This window comes from Clinocottus analis, unplaced genomic scaffold (genome assembly GCF_023055335.1).
Source record: "Clinocottus analis isolate CAN_PGR_092001 unplaced genomic scaffold, fCliAna1.0.p SCAF_14, whole genome shotgun sequence".
Classification (NCBI taxonomy): Eukaryota; Metazoa; Chordata; class Actinopteri; order Perciformes; family Cottidae; genus Clinocottus; species Clinocottus analis.
In genome coordinates this window covers 10,187,593-10,206,191 of record NW_027175865.1, presented here as the reverse complement: position 1 = coordinate 10,206,191, position 18,599 = coordinate 10,187,593, and the positions used below count along the sequence as shown (strand labels likewise).

Here is an 18,599-nt window from a genome sequence, read left to right as displayed (position 1 = left end):
GTGTGTGTCTGTGTGTGTTTTACTCATCTTGTGGGGCACGACATCTGTTTAGACAGTCACATTGAGGGACGTATTACTTATGGTGTTCAATACATCAAAATACAGCAGTTTTGGGCTTGTTTTTCAGAAAGCAAGTTATGATTTACAGTTTTATATTGGGTTTTTTTAAAGCTGTTCTGGCTCAATATTCAGTACTGCTACTCAATCAAATGCTAATGATTGGCTCAATCAGGTTCAGTCATTTCTAAACAAGATGCCCTTACAAGAGAAGACCATTGGAGGGTTAGATAGCCTGAACTAAGAGGTAGTTGTACTTGTTGTACAGTTTGCATAACTCTAAAGTCTGAAGTCAGGTTTTAAATATATCCTGTCGCCATAACAAACAACCTTTTGTTCTTTCCTCTGATGGTATTTTATAAGTGGAGATGGAAGATGGGAATGGTGGAACTCATAGCAGCCTTCAAATCCTAAAATATCTTCACCTGCATTAAGATGTACTGTAACTAAATGTTGTATGTCAGTCTGTAACTATCTTGAATTGTCGGACAGAATAAGCTTCTGGTTGATTTAAAGTCATGGGAGTTTGAAAAGGCACAGGATTCAAGCTTCAATTGTTAGTCCAAGAAAAAGGAAGAGAAAGATAAAACAATTGCCTCGAAACAGAGATGTGGGGAGGACAAGCAAATATGGAGGGTTCTCTGAGCAGGTAAAAGAGAGAGTGAGACTCCAGGACTCCAACAAATCAACCTCAGCTACACAACCACCCGGTCAGGGTCAGACGCATCGTATCACTGGACCTGACAGCACCGGCCTCCAGGGGCCCTTTAATGGGGCTCACATGGCAATGACCCTCTATGTAATGTCCCACACAGAGCTAAGCATCTGTTTCTAAAACATAACTCTGTCGCAAGCTATATTTTAATGACTACTTCTGTGGTACTATATGCGAGTGGATTTTGTTTCGACAGCTGGAAGTGTGGTCGTGAGATGCGACAACAGCAGTGACCTCAATGAGTGAAGGTAAACAACATACTCCTGAACTCTTCCCATATTTCTAGCGTACTACAATTTGAAATACACACAAACACAACCATGTGTCTGTGTCAATACAAGACTAGAGGTGTTTGTCTAAAAGAGAAATATGTTGACAGTTGGAGTGCACTGTGTGTTGAAGAGATTAGATTTCAGACTGCTCTGAATTGACACACTATGCCTGCTCATTGTTAGCCATGTAGGCTTCATGGGTGTATATATAGTTTAAAAAGCAGCTTCTTCTCTCGAGTAGACGCTGCAACAAACACACACTCTCTGACACACACAGGGAATGCACCAGGGGGAATTTGGACAACCTGTCCACCCCAAACTGTGCAACACAGGAACAGGAAGGAAAAAAACGATGCGGCCGGAGCACAACATGCACAAACACATACACGCACAGAGCTTGGCAATGACTAAGGTGTGCTATTCTTCCATTCTGGTTCTCAGTAAGGTCCATCTGTCCCGCATGTCCAAGAAAACACTAACTTCTCGTCACCATACTGTAAACTTATCCTTCCTGTATAGCCAAACACTGAAATTAATTTAGTTGCTATTGGATAATGGAGTTGAAAGATTGGATCTATGTGCATGTATATTTATCACAGCGTGTGTGTGTGTGTGTGTGTGTGTGTGTGTGTGTGTGTGTGTGTGTGTGTGTGTGTGTGTGTGTGTGTGTGTGTGTGTGTGTATGGGGGAACGGAAGGAAGCAATTTCGTTCTGCTCTGTTTGGCAGTGCATCAGTGAACATTTTTCTGTTTCTCCATCTCCACCACTCTCCAGCTCTCTCTCTCTCTTCAATACTCACCCGTGTCTGTCCATCCTATGAGTCCCATCACACTCACACACACACACACACACACACACACACACACACACACACACACACACACACACACACACACACACACACACACACACTCTCTCTCTCTTCTTCCTTTATCCACCTTTCCCACTGTCACTCTGCTGGTACTTCTTGTACAACACCCCAGTCTTCCATTGCTGAGAGTTGGGATTTGAGATATAGGGCTCCATTTAGATTGGGTCGTTTATTTTGGATGGTAATTGATGGGGGACAGCGGGATGCTGCAGACAGCAGGGGCAAAGATCAATTTTCTCCCAATGCAATGAGTAATGAGTGAAACCGCATTTGTTTCCCCCCACTATGAACGGCATTTGGTTCGAATTATTTCTTTATAACATATTTGACATAATCCCATTAGGAGGAGGCTGTGTAGTCAGGCAGTTTTGTTTGCTGTTTGTGACAGCAAGAGACAGAGGAATAGGAAAACGGATTAGTGTCACAGAGCAGTGATCACATAAATGTATTTGGAACCAATTATATTATGGCATTAAAGAGTGAACTCTGCAATGGCAGTGTGAAACATGATGTGTGTTAGGGTGTCTTGTGGGATGGTTAGAGGAAGAATATGATGGAAATTGAGTGTCAGCATATTAAACTATAGGGCAAGGGGAAAAGGAGGGGACCTTTTAGGTGTCAGGGTGTGTGTGATGGGGAATGATATAGCAGCAGATGCCATTATCTGGAGCATCTGAGAATATAATAGTAATAGGATTATTATCCACACTGTGCACAAACACGCGCGCGCGGACACACGCACACACACACACACGCACACCTCTGACCAAAGGCAATGTGCACCCAAATGACCTCCTCACATAAGCTATAGCTACCAGCAGAGACATCATGTTCACACACATTAGCTGTGCTGGAAATGGAGCATATTGACTTCCAGTTGACAACAGACGCTGCTTAAATCACACATTCAGCCACACATCAAGCAACAGAAGGCTGAGGCTGGACACTGGCTTGCATTTCCTCGGGTGTGAGTGTGCTGGCACTTTGACACGCAAAAGCATTGTGCGCGCGAGACGTGCCGCGCCGCGCTTTGCTGCTCGTCGCCTCTGCAGCCAGAGGGAAAGGCTTAGCGGATCGCACACAGAAAGGCAAGCAGTGACAAACCTGGCTCATTAAAATCTCGTCTTCAGACCCTCCGCCGGTCGCGCGCACTATTACTACCGCTCCTCGCGCTGCTACTACTGCCGACGGACCCCAACGCGCAGAGTGAGTGACGCGCGCGCGCAAAAGGTGTGGAGGAGAGGACAGCCGCACGGTGCAATGGAACCAAACCCAAGCCGTTAAACGGTTTAGAGACAGAGACACACACAAACACAGCTGCTGTGAGGGAGGCCAACCGTTGGGGAGGTTACCGGCGAAATGGCGAAAACAGGCAAGATCTGAACTTTGGAGGATTCGCCGTGAGGATTATCGTATGCCAAGCGATCTGACCGGTATCACGAGGAACGGGATCCCAGTTTGCATCAGTGTGTCAAAGAGATAGCCAACAGTATGGCGCGCGGTGACAGTCGTCTGGGCACCTGGCAGGTGCTACTGACCATCTTAATGGTCACCATCCCCCTGTCTGCTAACGGTAAGTCCATGCACTGCACTACCGGAGTCGCACCCTGTCCGTGCATTAGTGCGAGCAAGCGCGCACGTGCGTGAATCAAATCACACCTGCATTGGAATATGATATGAAAAATGGAAATTGTCCATATATGCGGGATGGGAATGCAATATCCATTTAAAATGTCTGCATTGATGGTTATAGACTCGCTATGCAATCATCTTTTGTAATGTTGCATTGTCTGAGTCTTTGATTCTATTGATAGTAACACGCTGGGTACTGATGGGCTGATTTTAAATCATGTGCCGTATGGACACTGACAGGTTATTTAAAAGACATTGCTAATCAATTTTGTTATTCATAATGTCACTGGGCTCATTTTTGCATGCAAAAGACTGTCAACTAATTCCTAGATGTGCTGACACATCCAATTGTATGATTTGATATGTTCTGCCCAATTTCCTGTCATGGAGCGCTGCTGTATTGATAGTTAATGACACTTGAACCACAGGCTGTGGTCATGATCCATTCAATCTGATTCCCATTCAGAGTCTGAGGGAGAAAAGAAAACCTCACCCTCCTGTGGACTAACTATTAGATACAAGGTAATGGCGTGTTGTAAATGTTATAGGCTACAATCGAGAGGAACATCTGTATAAAGAAGAACGCCAGGAATGTGGGTGATTAGAAAGAGAGAGAGAGAGAGAGAGAGAGAGAGAGAGAGAGAGAGAGAGAGAGAGAGAGAGAGAGAGAGAGAGACATTTAACAGTTCAGTAGCCCACTGCAGCTGCAGCGGCGGTGCGTGCCCAGACAAAGGCGGGATTAGGTGCACCGCAGCCCGGCTACAGGAGGCCTATTCACGGCGCTGAAAGGCTTGAATTCCTCCAGACATCCAGGGGAAGCCCGAAACAACCGGGACCGCTACGCCACGCCCCTACTCGCCTTCTCATTTACTGTCCATCCCTTGAGACACGAAGGCAGGCAGTGTGGAAACGAACGTCTGACACCAACCAGTCTGGCACATACAGTATACGCGCGCGCTCACGCGCAGAAAATATAGTGGAAAAGTATAGTGGCAAATCTGGGAAATGAAAAAAGGACAGCTACTGCCGCTGCCCAGCAACAGGGTGGCTCGTGCACGTGGAGGGTCGCCGGGGTTCACGTGGGAACGCGCTGCAACTGTGCCGCCCCCTCTCGCCGCATCTCTCGCCCTTAATGTGTAACCAGGCGTACACACTGTGACATATTGACATATTAAAAAAATCCCCATCGTCCTGCCTGTCATGTTTTTAACCCCATACCATGTGTTTCATACGTCGACATGTGTCTTTCATTATAAATTGTCACTTTTCTAGCCATCTGGTTTGACTATGTGATGTCAGAAGATGTTTTTTCTCTCCATGACCCTTAAACAGAATATACCAAGCAAATAGAAAGGAACACCACAACACAGACAATGAAACATATAGCCTTAAATTACTATAAAGACTTAATTCAAGTTTAATTTTTTCAATTTATAGTTTTGCTTATAAAATAAGAGGAAATGCTCATCATAATTCTGAAAGCCCAAGGGGATGAAGAAAAGAGGCACATTTTGAAAATGGTTGCAAATTAATCAGCTCTCAATCAGGGTATTAATGAATCAATTAATCATTTTTATCTCTATGTAAAACCAATAAGTCTATCCACAAAGCATACAGAAACAGATTGTCCTCTACAGCCTCGTGATATGGATAACATCCAGACATGGTTACTGTGAGTGGGTGCATACTGTGAGGTCCATCTGCCCTGAGCCCCAGAAAGCTCACGATAAGTCACAATAGATCAGGTCATCCGCATCCCGGACTCTTTTTTTATTTACATGCTCTCACACACACACACACACACACACACACACACACACACACACACACACACACACACACACACACAGAAGGTAGGAAGAATAATAGGCATGAATATAATGGGTGGATGTTGCAGGTTGACCAATTTAAATGGTCTGTTATAGTTGTGCCTTGTGTATTAAATGGAACCTCAATCCGAGTGCTGGATGCATATGGTGGTTGTACAAACAGTGTGTGGATGTGGCATTGTCACAAAAGGATCAATTGTGTCTCCATCCAACAACAGCAAGCATCTATCCATAATTCCAACTGTGTCTTGCTGGTTCGATGAAAAGGCTGATGGGAATCTGCACTCCAGCCAATCAGTGACTGCAGGTATAACGTGTCACCTCGGCAACATGCTCAGCGTGATGCCAGAGGTGAAGAGCTGTTAAAGGCACAAATCACACCATTTCCAAGACGGAAATTGCTTAGAAGGGGAGCGTGCTTTCAATATGTCCGTCTTGCCCTTGTAATCTCTTCATGTTCTCTTTTGCTCTGGTAATCGCTAAAGGACTGCCAGCTGCTAACGGAACAGGGCATTGAAGTCTCAACAGGGAAGAAATTGGTCGATTGAACCTTTAAATGAAATTTGAATCAGCCGTAATCAGTTTCAACTGGTGGAGCATGTCTATCTCGCTCACAAACTGTCAAGCATTCAAGTTCATTCCATCTCGGTTTTCCCAGAGATGGAGTTGGCATATAACACTTACTGCCTGGCTGGCTGATTGATTGAAAAACAAGAGAGCGCGAGAGCACAAACACTGGATTCTCTGTTTCCACTGCAACTCCCTCTCTCCACTCTTCCTTTCAACATGGCACCTCTTTACATCTCACCATGGCAACTGCAGTTTGTGTGTGTGTGTGTGTGTGTGTGTGTGTGTGTGTGTGTGTGTGTGTGTGTGTGTGTGTGTGTGTGAGGTGAATCTCATGGTTTCTCAGCCACCACTAGTCTTCATGACTCGAGGCACGTTCAGATGGTTTTAGTATTAGCCCTGAATGGAGTGCCAGACACTGAAAGCAGTGATCTCATTGGTCACAGTGATTTCAGGGTGGCAGTGGGAGAGAAGTCGTCCAGCCAAGTATTTTCTACGGTTTAACCGTTTGTGCAGAGATGTAGCAGGCCAGTGGAAAAGTGTTAAGAAGTGGCTTTGAGAAATTCTGTCAACTGCAAGGAACTTCTTTCTTTCGCTCTTGTCCCCTTTCCCCTTAACAAGGCAGGGAACCGGCTTTGTCCAAACGTAACAAAATCCACTTACCAGAACCACTAGTGCATTTCAGAAATTAGCTTCAGAGGGTCTGGGTTTTATTACTTTTTGGCACTGTCAGGCAAGCCGTTTCTCCCAGTGTCCAGGCTTTGTGCTCAGCTGGTTCTAGGCTGCTAGGGGTTTCTTCACATTTACAGTAGAAACATAGCAAATACTCCTTTAAAATCAATGTATAACCTAAACTGCAAGACAGATCATGTGTCTTGATTGGAGTCAAATGATGTTAAAGCTGAGTTGAAGTTAAAAACCCAAGATTCCATTTTTTTTACACATTTTCCGAGTAGTGTGGGTTTGAACAACGTGGTTGCTCATAATTAGCTTGTAATTGTTAGTCATCAATGGCCGGCTGAATGTTAAAAGGTTTTAATACCTCCCTGTCCTCTGTCTTTTTCTTTTTCTGTCTCTTCATCTTTGTATGTGCATCTTTTACACAAGATTGCCAAAAACAGGAGGAGTGTCTGACCAATCAGCCTCTAACCTATTGCTGTAAATCCTAATCTAATCCTCACCCAGTCTCAGTCACCACTAGAGCACATTAGTCAGTCTCTCATTGTGCCTAATCCTCTGCAGTCTGATTACACACTAGTCTTTAGTTTTTGTTCTGATTTCCTTGACAAATAATCACTTAGCTCATAAACCACAGCAGTTTTCTTTTTTCAACAAATCATATATCTGATAAAATTTTGCATATTTTTTATTGTATTCCAGCTAAATTCATGGTGAAGGATATTGTGACTTAATAGTATTTTCTTTTAAAGCCAGCCTGATACAGCCAGTAGGCATCTCTGGTATAACTGTAGGGATCCGTTTAAATTATCCATGCCTCGTCTTTGGGCCACAATCTTTATCAAACAAAACACAGGCAGTACCTTGGGATTATCTCCGATTTAAAAAAAGAACAAGCTATAAGATATACATATATAGATATATGTTTATAGATAAGTGTGTGTGTGTGTGTGTGTGTGTGTGTGTGTGCGTGTGTCTACACACCTTTATCTATAATTGTGTCATCCACATTTAGATTGTATGACACAGAATAACAATCTCCCACAGTGCTCTTACATTGATGCAGTGTTATATACAATATGATTACGTTAAGATAGATCGATAGATCGATAGATAGATCGATAGATAGATAGATAGATAGATAGATAGATAGATAGATAGATAGATAGATAGATAGATAGATAGATAGATAGATAGATAGATAGATAGATAGATAGATAGATAGATAGATAGATAGATAGATAGATAGATAGATAACTAAACGACAAAAGCGGTGCTAGGGTTGTTGATGATTAAATTTAAGGAGGATCTGGCTTCGAGGTGATTATCAAGTCTTGTTGCAGTTGGCAGGAATGATCTCTTGTATCGGTCCTAGTGACAGCACAGCTGGATGAGTCTGTTGGAGAAAGTGCTGTGCTGTCCCTGCAGTAGGAGGTGGAGAGGGTAGCCTGGGTTGTTCAATATGGACAATACTTTCTTCAGTGTCCTCCTCTCCACCACCTGTTCCAGACAGTCCTGTTTGCAGCCAATGATGGAGCCGGCCTTCTTCACCAGTCAATCGCGTTTTAAAATCAAAGGTAGTTTACCTGTTATGTGGCGTACTATTAAAAAGCCTGTACACTGGTTTTACATTTTTGGAAATGAACTGTCCTTTTGTAAGTTAGATGATAAGTTTAACAGCACTGTTGTCGCTGTATCAATGTTCTCATCTAACTCTTGGCAAAAAGCATCACTTTAAAGAGATGGGTGTAAACCGGGTAGGGTCAGGTCTGATACAAATGACACAATTGAGATGAATTATGAGAAGTGTGGCATCAAGTGTTTTTTTTTAACTTGCCCATTGTCGATATCTCAGCCTCTGGTCCGGGCAATCTTTTGTTAAATCTGGTTATTGTGAGTCACTCAACTTCATAGAAGTGCCACACTGGATTGCTTCTGTAATGCCTTTTTTGTGTCCGACTGACAGGGAGACATTCAGTGGCCAAGCATCATCATCACCACCACAACCAAACATCTTTCAACAAGCAGGCCCTGAACACCAGGATGGTGCTCAGTGATGACTCGGCTGAGAGGGACCACCTGATCGGAGCGGGGCTCGGGGCTAAACTCCCACTCAGCTCATCCAAACGTCACAAGTCTCACAAACGTGCCCACTTAGACGTTGAAGAGGAAGACTCACCTGTGGGGGAAGAGTTCACCGCTGGAGGGGCGGGTCCAGACCAGCCTGGAAACCCCATGTCTGATGACGTCATCACCGTGGAGTTTCACAGCCCTGCGCCAGATATTCTGACCTCTGATGTTGCTCTGGATTGGGCCAAAGCCCCTAAAGCCCCCAAAGCCCAGAAGCAAAAGGGGGGAGACCCAACTGCATGGACACTTTCTGACTTTTACGACTACCTGGCTCCTGACGACGACCTCTCGGCACTTGACACGACTCCAGAACCCGAGCCCACGCCTTCACCCCCACCTGAAATGGAGGATGAGAATCCACTGCTGGCTGGTTCTCCTGCTGTTCCTGACAGCGTGAGGCCTAACATCGACGTGAAGCCCTTCTTACCAGCTACTCCCATGCCCGGGATGGATAAAGGTGATGGGTTAGGCTTCGGTGGTGCCATGGGGGCAGACGGCTGCAGACTAGGCTTTGTGCGCTCTGGACCTGCGGTTTGTGTGTCTCAGTGTGATGTTGAACCCAATTTCTGCTTCAATGGAGGAGTATGTACTGTGGTGGCAGGAATGGGAGCCTTCTGCAGGTGAGAAAAACACAAAATAGCAGTTTTTCCCTTTGTAGTAGTAATACATTAAGGACATGTGAGTTGTTTTAGTAGCATTAATAAGCAGGTAGTGCAGGTTTTTATAGGAAAACTAGTACAAATGTACTGTTCAGTATGTGGCAATAGGGATGTTTGGGGGTTGGTGGTGGGGATGGGGGGGGGTTGTTTGGCGCAAAAACATTCCCCTTTTTTGTTGGGATGTTTTCACTATGTTCCCTTTCCAACACAAAAGAAAATATTTAGGAGACTTCAGACAAGCGTACAGACACTGAAAACACAGACACGCACATAGATAGAAGGATGGCTTAATGTGTCATGAGGGTTTGTGAAGATCACAGCGGGGTCGCTAAAGGATTAGCTCAGTTATTAAGGCATGGGGTAAAGAGTGTGTGTGTGTGTGCTCATAGGTTGGTGACAGCTGATGTAGACACACAAACAGTATGCACACATTTAAAGGACAATACAGTGAGGTCAGGGAGGGACACACACATACACACTCCTTCTGTACATACACACGCGTTTACAGACACACTCGGGCACATACACCACGCCTCGATAACACCATCTGTTCTATCCAGTAGACTCGGTGTAAGCTCGGTGGTAGACTGTTGCTCATCTCAAATACCTGCTGAGTAACAGCGCACACACACTGACCTACACACACTCTTGTGGGCACGCTTCAAACACATGTTCAAACACTCGCATGTAATTGCACAGAGAAACACGGGAATATGGAAAAAATACACACACACACACACACACAAACAAACATACACATAAAAAAATACCCGCACACACAACCACACACACACATATGCTGATCCTTTGATCTCATTAAGGGTTAGGCTGCAGGCCGAATCCCTGCTTTACTGGACAGACCTCAGGACACTATGTCATCAGCTCTGAGTACCATTTTACACTCTTTCCTTAGGCTTACATGCTGTGGCTATAAATATGGTAAATATGATAGTCCAGTGGGCTTAAAACTTGTGGTTTATGCTTTTTTTTTAGATAATAAGCAGAGACATTTTTTCTGATCGTTTCATTGATCAAAAAGGCCAATATTACCCCTTTGTGTCACTTTACTTGCAGGTGCAACGTGCAGGACTACATCTGGAACAAAGGCATGCGCTGTGATTGGGCGGTCACACAGTTCCAGGTGATGTGTGCGGTGGTAGGCGTGGCCTCCCTGGTGCTCATCCTCCTTTTCATGATCATCGTGTTCTTTGCCAAGAGGCTGCACCGTCTCAAGAATGAGAACAGGCGACTTCGCAAACGCAGGTGTGTGTGTGTGTGTGTGTGTGTGTGTGTGTGTGTGTGTGTGTGTGCGACTGGGAGGTGAGAATGTAAAAATATGTATTGCTAGCCGAGTTCCACTATATGACCGGAGCTGAGAGAGAGGTGGCCGTTGGTTTCAGTCTAATTGGGCCTTAGGGCCTTAGAAAAGCTGTGGAAATAAAATGAAAAGAGGGTTTAGGAACAGTAGAGGGGGAGAGATGTGAGGATGGAATTAGATGGAGAGGAAGACAACATTAACAAAAATCCATCTAATCTATCAAATTAGATTTTAATCAACAGCCACAATGTAGTCTTTGGAGTCACTGAATTGTTTAAATTTTTAGAACGAGATGATATGTTTTTTTGAATGACGGTTATCTTACAGAGGACCCCAGTTTCAAACTGGGCAGAGCAACGTAGGAAAATAGGAACGATGAATATTCCTGACAAACACATCTGTATCTTTGCCCCGCTGCAGTAAGTACCGCCCACAGAACAGCGAGCCCCAGACAGACGGCCTCTCCGTTTCCACAACAGCCGACGGCTCGCAGCCAAACGTAAGGAAACTGTGTGACACCCCTCCGATCGCTCCCCAAGCTCACACTCACAACCTGGCGTACTATGACAACATTATCTGTCAGGTACGCCCCAACTCTCCTCATGTTTATTCTGCTTTTTTTTCTTCCTTCCTGTCAATGTTCATCGTCTTTGTCTAACTTTTCAGTCCCATCCTCTGCATCTACAATTTATTTTCTCTTTGTCTGTCTGTTGTATTCTTCATCTGTTTTCCTTTTTGCTCTTGATATCCACTCCTGTGTTTTCTCTCTGCCAGTTTACATAGGTACTTGATTTCTGTATTTGTCTGGGACTGCCTTTCTGTCTCTATGCATGACCATTTATCTGTTCCTATCCACACTACTCGCACCAACTGACTTAAGCTCGTAGTGTTCTGCACACATCTGTGTAAAGTGCCCTGTTAAATGGGATTTCCACCTCCAATTTCAATTGTATAGTATGTGTGTGTTTAATGCTATCCCCATCAGAGGCCGTCCACAGCCAACTATAACTGGGAATATAAACCCAGAAACTCTTATAATCACTTCCAGGTAAGCACAACGGACACGTTCACATTGTGTTACAGCAATTTCCCCTTCCTGGCTTTGCTTTGAACCCACTGTGCAACTGCTAGATGACAGATTCGGCTCTCAATTTACAACAAACCTCACTTCCACAAACTCTTTCTGCATCTGATCTCCTATCAGCTGCATTCCAGCTACACTGTAGGTAGAAAAGATTACTCTTTTATCTATCTGCAAATAGTTGTGAAGCTGTGTGATTAAATAGCAAGCTCCCACATTTGCTGGCTCTCTTGTCTTCACAGTTTCTTGAGCTCGGCCTCCATTTTGTTTTAACTGCTGGCTTCACTCTTGTACGATTAAGTTCAGACAGCCATTTTAGGGTCCCTGTGTTGCAGGTTTCTCCTTTTCCTCTGACAAAGGTTGTGTGTGTAGTGCTTTTATAAAGTGAGTTGCATCGCAGCATGTGTGTGTGTGTGTCTATGAATATGTACACATTGATGCACTGATTTCTATCTGTGATTGTGTTTGTGGGGTTTTGTGCCCCTGCTGAGGTATCAACAATCACAACAACCGGTTACCGGGTTACTAAGCCAACACAATATGAAGTGTTATTGAAGCATGCTTACATTTTCAATATCAATAAATAATAACGAGTCTTGTTAACAGAAGCAGATACAAACAGAGATTAACCACAAACAGCACATAATGTTATAACAGAACAAAGCCATTTCACTCCCAGTACTTTAAGCTTTTTGAACTTGTTGTCTCTGGTGTGAAAGGCCGTTTAGTGTGACCGATCGATGGTGCCCTACTTACTGCCTGCTGTGCCTATGACCTTCAGATGTCTGTGACATGCCAATCAATCGATGGCTTGGTTATTTACAAGCTGACACATGCAGACGTACACAATAGTTTGGTAGTCATAGACAAACACAGCTCTTTAAATGATTATTGCATTCAAACACAAGCACAGACAGATGGATTTTATAAAGCATCTATTTATTTGCAGTCCATTAGCCATACCTACCTGGCTGGGATAAATGAAGTAAACAAATTGTGACTTTTTTAATAAAATAAAACTCCTCTCAGAACTCCACTGGCATTTCAGTGCAGTGGTTATAGATGTGTGTCTGTGACCTCTGGATGCTTTAAATGTCAGGTCTAGAGGTCAAAAAGCGCCTGCAGACATTTGGTCTGCAATGCAGTTTTAAAATGTCAGAGGTCCGATTCGTATGTTTTTTATATGCTGAGGACTGATTTGTTAATTAAATAAAAGTCTAAGCATACAGATGCAGAATCAGCCTATGCACCCGTATCAGCTAAAGAATGATCATCTCTAGCATGAAGAAGAGCGAGCTTCCTGGGAGATTTCTTGCTTTGGATATTGCCAGATTATGCATTCTAATCGTTAGTTCATTCAATTGTTTTAAGCAGTCAAAAGTGCTTAGAGTACCAAGTATGACCACCTGGGATACGCTATTATCATGTGTTTCCTTCAGTACACATGATGTAGTTAGCTTCTTAATTTCACCTTTGGGCCCGGGGCTTAGCTGTGAGGGTTTAATGCACCACAAAAGTTCATGCAATTATTCTATGTTGTGCATGTTTTGTTAGAACTACAACTAGAGTGCTTTCTTTTTAAATGATGTCTTTCTCCAGTGACATGAACCTGTCAAGAAATGTCACCCCATCCATTCAAATGATCCGTAATACACATTCTAAATACAATAAATTATACAAAAACGAATCATGGTGGGAAAGCTATTAAGTCTTCAGGAGACACAGGTAGAAAAGCATTTGAGGCTCCGCACGGACCCCTACAGGAGCACACACACCAAAATATACAAACACATGGAGCGCTTTGCAGACGGTCTACTTCTCGATGTCCCTTGTGTCCTACGTGTGTGTTCAGATGTGTTGGTGGTACATGTAAGTGTGAGGCATGCATACAAAGTGTTAACCTCTCCCCACAGGATGATCCTCAGAAGCAGGACGACCCAGCAAAGTCCCAACAAGTCAAGGAAGAGGGGTCAATGAATATCCTCAACTCTCATTCCCCCAAACACGAGAACAACCGTCCAACCTCTGTCGTCCAAGACCAGGGCCACACCCCTAACCACACCGAGGAAAACGCCGAGGTAAACTCGCCCCAGAACAACCTGGTATAATATCCCCATACGTCAGGGTGTGCTGCCGGAGAATCTGACCAAAATTTTTAACGAGCACACAAACTACAGCAAAGTGTTATGTATTGTCGCAATGTGCATACTGTGTATTTTTAACAGTCCAATCAGGCCTAATTTCAAAAGTAAGCACAACATGAATTTAAGGATACAACTTCAGAAGCACAACAGTCCTGTTTACAAGGCTGCCATTCCGATGCTGATCAGATAGTGGAGCCTCCTTTCTTTCCTCTATCGCCTCTTAAGCCGGACTAAAATCTCTGGCTTGGACCAACTAATGACTTACTCTCCTCTCTACCGATGCCCCTGCCTTGGTCTTTGGCCAATGAACTCTCGCTCCTTCATTGTCTCCTCTCCTGTTTACCCAAACCTCCCCACCTCCCCTCTGCCTGCCCCGCCTTACTGTCTCTCTGCCCGCATGCATTGTTGTTATTGACGAAAAGTGTCTGAAAACGTAATATTTGCAAAAAAAGTAAGTGGAAATTAAGTGAATCTGTATTTGCGAGATATTCATGTTTGACATTGCTAATAAGTGGATTCGTCTAGATTACATGAGGTCAAAATAATTGCTTGGAGTTGATATTTGAACCTATATACATATAATACACACGCTGTGTCTTGGTTTTCAATGTGATTTATAATACTTTAATGTACTTGAGGTTCTTTTGTACTTTTTTGGGTATGGAGGATTATAGTTCACAGTCGTTGGAATAAATCTTTTTAATTTTATGCAGCTTGTCCCTGTGTGTTGCTATGAGCTGTACTTTCCTTCTCGCTCTCTCTCTTTCTCTGCATGCTCATGGTGAAGCTAACTACTGCCCAAACTGCTCCCCTGCTAATAATAACTGACTGCACCGCTGACCCCGCTTTTGTGCTACAGTAGGCTGCTCACAGATTACACCACGCAAACAATAGCTACCGTGTGCCCATTCAGCACCACGGACAGCTCTCCAAAATGAATGGGAGCTACAAAAAAAACCTTGAAATATAACCCTTTTTAAAAAAAATCTCCCTCTCAGAGCATTAATATTTCAAGCTGCTATTCTACTTCGAACCCAAGTGTTGTTGCTGGGAAATCAATGAGGAAATCATGACATTTAGTGAAGACCAAAAAACAGAGGTAATTGGTGAGTGAGTGTTGGACTTGCATTCACTCAAAGACCACAAACACAACTGAATGCTAATGTGGCTCCGTTTGCTGGATGTGTAGAAAGGCAAGTATTGTCTTTTTAACTTAAAAGGTGAGAGTTGTGTTCACAGCTGGTTTTCACTACCCCCAAGTGGCTAAAAAATCAGTTGTTTCAGATTTAAGATAATGTGCCCGTGCCATGAGGCTTATTGTCTCATAATGAATCCATGTCTGTATCTCTTTGTATATTTTATTTGTCTTCATTTTGGCCTGTGTGACTGTTCCTACATTGTTCCATCCTTCTCTACTTGCCATATTTACGCATCAGGATGGAGTCACTATTGGCCTGGAAGTGCTCCTCCCCAAAGAAGCCAAGCTCCACTCAGAGACCAGCTCACCTCTTCAGTATGACGTCTTCTTATACAAGGTTGCCAACAACGGAGACTCCGCCTCTCCCAGCCAAGCCCCTCACACTCGAAGTGCCGACTTTTGCTCTTCTCACCCAATACCTAAATCGCCTAAAACGCCTAAGACGCCCAAGACACCCAAGACACCCAAGACGCCCAAGACGCCCAAATCCGCTAAGGTGCCTAAGTCGCCTAAATCCCCCAAACACACCAAGGAACACTCACCCAGTAACGATGAACCCTTGTCTGGGAGGCAGTTCTCACCTTGCCGTCACCCATCACCAGGTCGCCACCCGTCACCCAGTCATCACTCTACTCCTGGTGGCTTTTCTTCCCCCACCTGCTATCCGTCTTCCCATCACACTCCCTTTCAGTACAAATGCATGCCCACCTCCTCCTCCACCCCACCTCAGTTACGCAGGCCCAGAGGTCGGTCGCTACGTCCCGGCTCAGAGGGCTCTGAGGCTGGGAGAGAGTACCAGAGTGGACACATTCGTCCATCACCCTCCTCTCCTCACCTCACCCAGCCTCCTCCATCCCCATCCAGGGCAAATTACAGCGCGGTCAGCACCCGATCTCTGCCGCCACTCTCTTGACCTGGCCTCCACCTAGCCTCATAATCACACGCACAAACATCTGTCTTGATCTAATCAGCAATAAATCCATCACAACTCTAACTTTTTTATTAGTTATATGTAAATGATCCATCTATCTATCATCCATCTTTGCACCCTGCCTCCTCACGTTTATGCCTGGAGGAGGAGCATGCTACCATGGTGTTGGTCCATGGAGCCAGAAAACTAGAACTGGGACAACTCTGCATACACTACACTCTCTCAAACTCAGACATGGATGCACCAAAATACACACGGACAACACCACGTAGTGGCTGCAGCCAAACATTCACTCCTTCTTGTAAATAATAATAACCTCTCAAAGCTCAGGATTCTGCCACACAAGCACAAACAGAACCACGACATGTGAATATGCTCTCCTAGCATGGTGCCAACGTCAGCGACCGCTGAGGATATTGTTCATTAAGGTTTCATATAGGTTTACGTCATTAGCATTAGTATTATCAATGGTTTGTATAAAAAAAATTTGCTATTCACTGTGTAACATAATTTCATGTTTTCACAGGCTTTTTGGTATGTTTTTCATGTTTCTAATCCTCAATAAATAGATAATACAACAAAGCGTGTAGTATTGTGTTCTAAGGATGTGGAAAGATATGAGGAATGAGGAAAACAAAGACTAAAAGAGACACCAAGGCAAAGAGAAGAGACAGAAGGTTTGCCGTTAGTGTTGCCGAGCTGCATATTAAAGAGATATGACGGCCTCTGCCGCCCCCTTGTGTCCACAGCAAGCACTAGAACTCCAGGCACATTTCAGGCTTAAAGCCATCAGTAGAATAATAAATAAAAGCAGTAAACCACAGGAATGCCATGTTAACGGCCTGAGTCTGTGTATGAAGTACAGTGTATAGATTGAGTAGCCTGCCTGTGTGTATGAGACTGTCAGTAGAGAATTACTGACCGTCTACTCCATAATCCTGCAGTTTGAGATGTTATTCTAAAATGTCACTACAAGTAAAATGGAACGAACGGTAACCTTCCTGAATAACGGTCACTGGGGCCACAAGTGACATTTACTGACAATGTAACACGCTGACACAGAAAGGAGTTCGTGAGCTGACTTTAGTACACGAGGTCACCTAAACGTCACTAACGAGCGAGCCACCATTCTTTAGTGGTCAGACACATGTTCATGTTCAAAGCAAACGACTGGAGGCAAAATGTAGCGCGTTACCTTCAGCAGAGGCATTGGAGAGCGAGAACCACCCGGTGTCTAAACTAACCACAGTAACATTAGCAAGCAACTTTTCTTTAGTTGTTCAATTAAACAAATTAACAATTGCTGTCTTTATCGGTGCACTTTTCCCCATTGAACATTTCTTTTGCCCGCATATTATTGTATTTATTGTATTTTTGTACAACTCAGGAACAATAGCAGGCCAGTGTATTATTTTTCTGTAAATGTAGACAATTTAAAGTTATAGTATAGACAAAAATAACTGTTAATAACAAATAATAAATAATTGTTTACCTTGGATCAAAACAAACAGAGGCAACTGGGTAACTCTTTCTCCTAAACAATTCTACCTTTAACGTTATGATTTTGTCTCAAAGGAAACTTGTGATTTATACAGCAGATATGGATGCTGTCGCAGAATAAGAAAGGTAAACACTGAAACTTGGAACATGTCAGATAAAACACTGACTGACCGATACTGACAAAACAAGACTGCGTGTACTCGATCTGGATCCAGTTCAAACACACACAGTTAGATGTATTCCCTTTGAATCCTCTTATGGTTTCTCCTACACTTTCTCCTCATGTTGTTACTGTATTATTTATAACGTGAAGGGTTCAGGCCGTGAATGAGCTATACCTCTTGCAGAATGCACTTCTGTTTCTTCAGGCAATTCCAATTAAATATCTAGAGCCTATTTCACACAGTGTGACCTCCTCCAGGGTGGTTAACAGCTGTAGGCTGCACTGGCTCAGCCAGCTTTTGTTCTCTGACTATTTCTTGGATGAAAAGCACCTTCTCATTCCAGATGGATTAGGTGAAGGTGACGCTATCCTTCCTGCTGTGCTCATTCATCAGAAATAAGCTGTGTTGACATGAAAAGAGTAATTGACAGGTTTTGAAGTGGAGTGTCCGTTTCCCTCAGTGACACTCATGGCCTCCGAAGAGTCCTCCTGTCCGGCTCCACCTGCAAGGAACCTACAGCGCGTCCTTCATATGTCCTCAGTTGTCATTTTTTAAAGCTTTTGAAGCAATGAGAAATGCCTGTGAGGACTAGAAGATCCCTGTGCTCTTAAAAAAGTTTGATTTTGGAGTGACATTGAAACTGAAATACTTACTTTGGAAAATATGTATTTGGAAATATTAAGATGTTTTTGTTTATTGGTGCATAAAATAATACACTTTGTATTTAACATTTTAAATTATCTGCAAAAAAAGCAAATGTCTATAGGCCAGTCCATTCTTTAAATTCATCTAGAATAAGAACACAATGCACATTAAAAAGCTGGTTATTGTGGAATGATAACCAAAAAAAGTG

The 18,599-nt window shown here is 43.7% G+C and overlaps 1 protein-coding gene across 3 annotated transcripts; it reads left to right on the top strand.

Annotated features, from left to right (window-relative positions):
- The first annotated feature begins 2,730 nt into the window (after positions 1 to 2,730).
- On the top strand, positions 2,731 to 16,543 carry cspg5b (chondroitin sulfate proteoglycan 5b). 3 transcript variants are annotated; one of them, XM_068575465.1, is made up of 7 exons: positions 2,731 to 3,488; positions 8,588 to 9,371; positions 10,485 to 10,673; positions 11,149 to 11,227; positions 11,714 to 11,776; positions 13,723 to 13,887; positions 15,390 to 16,543. In XM_068575465.1, exons 1-7 carry the CDS (start codon positions 3,407 to 3,409, stop codon positions 16,062 to 16,064), a joined length of 2,037 nt encoding a protein of 678 aa, XP_068431566.1. In that variant the 5' UTR covers positions 2,731 to 3,406; the 3' UTR covers positions 16,065 to 16,543. The 3 variants fall into 3 exon arrangements, with proteins under 3 accessions (XP_068431566.1, XP_068431567.1, XP_068431565.1); XM_068575466.1 differs by lacking the exon at positions 11,714 to 11,776; XM_068575464.1 differs by lacking the exon at positions 11,714 to 11,776 and having other exon boundaries at positions 11,149 to 11,311.
- The last annotated feature ends 2,056 nt before the right edge of the window (positions 16,544 to 18,599 follow it).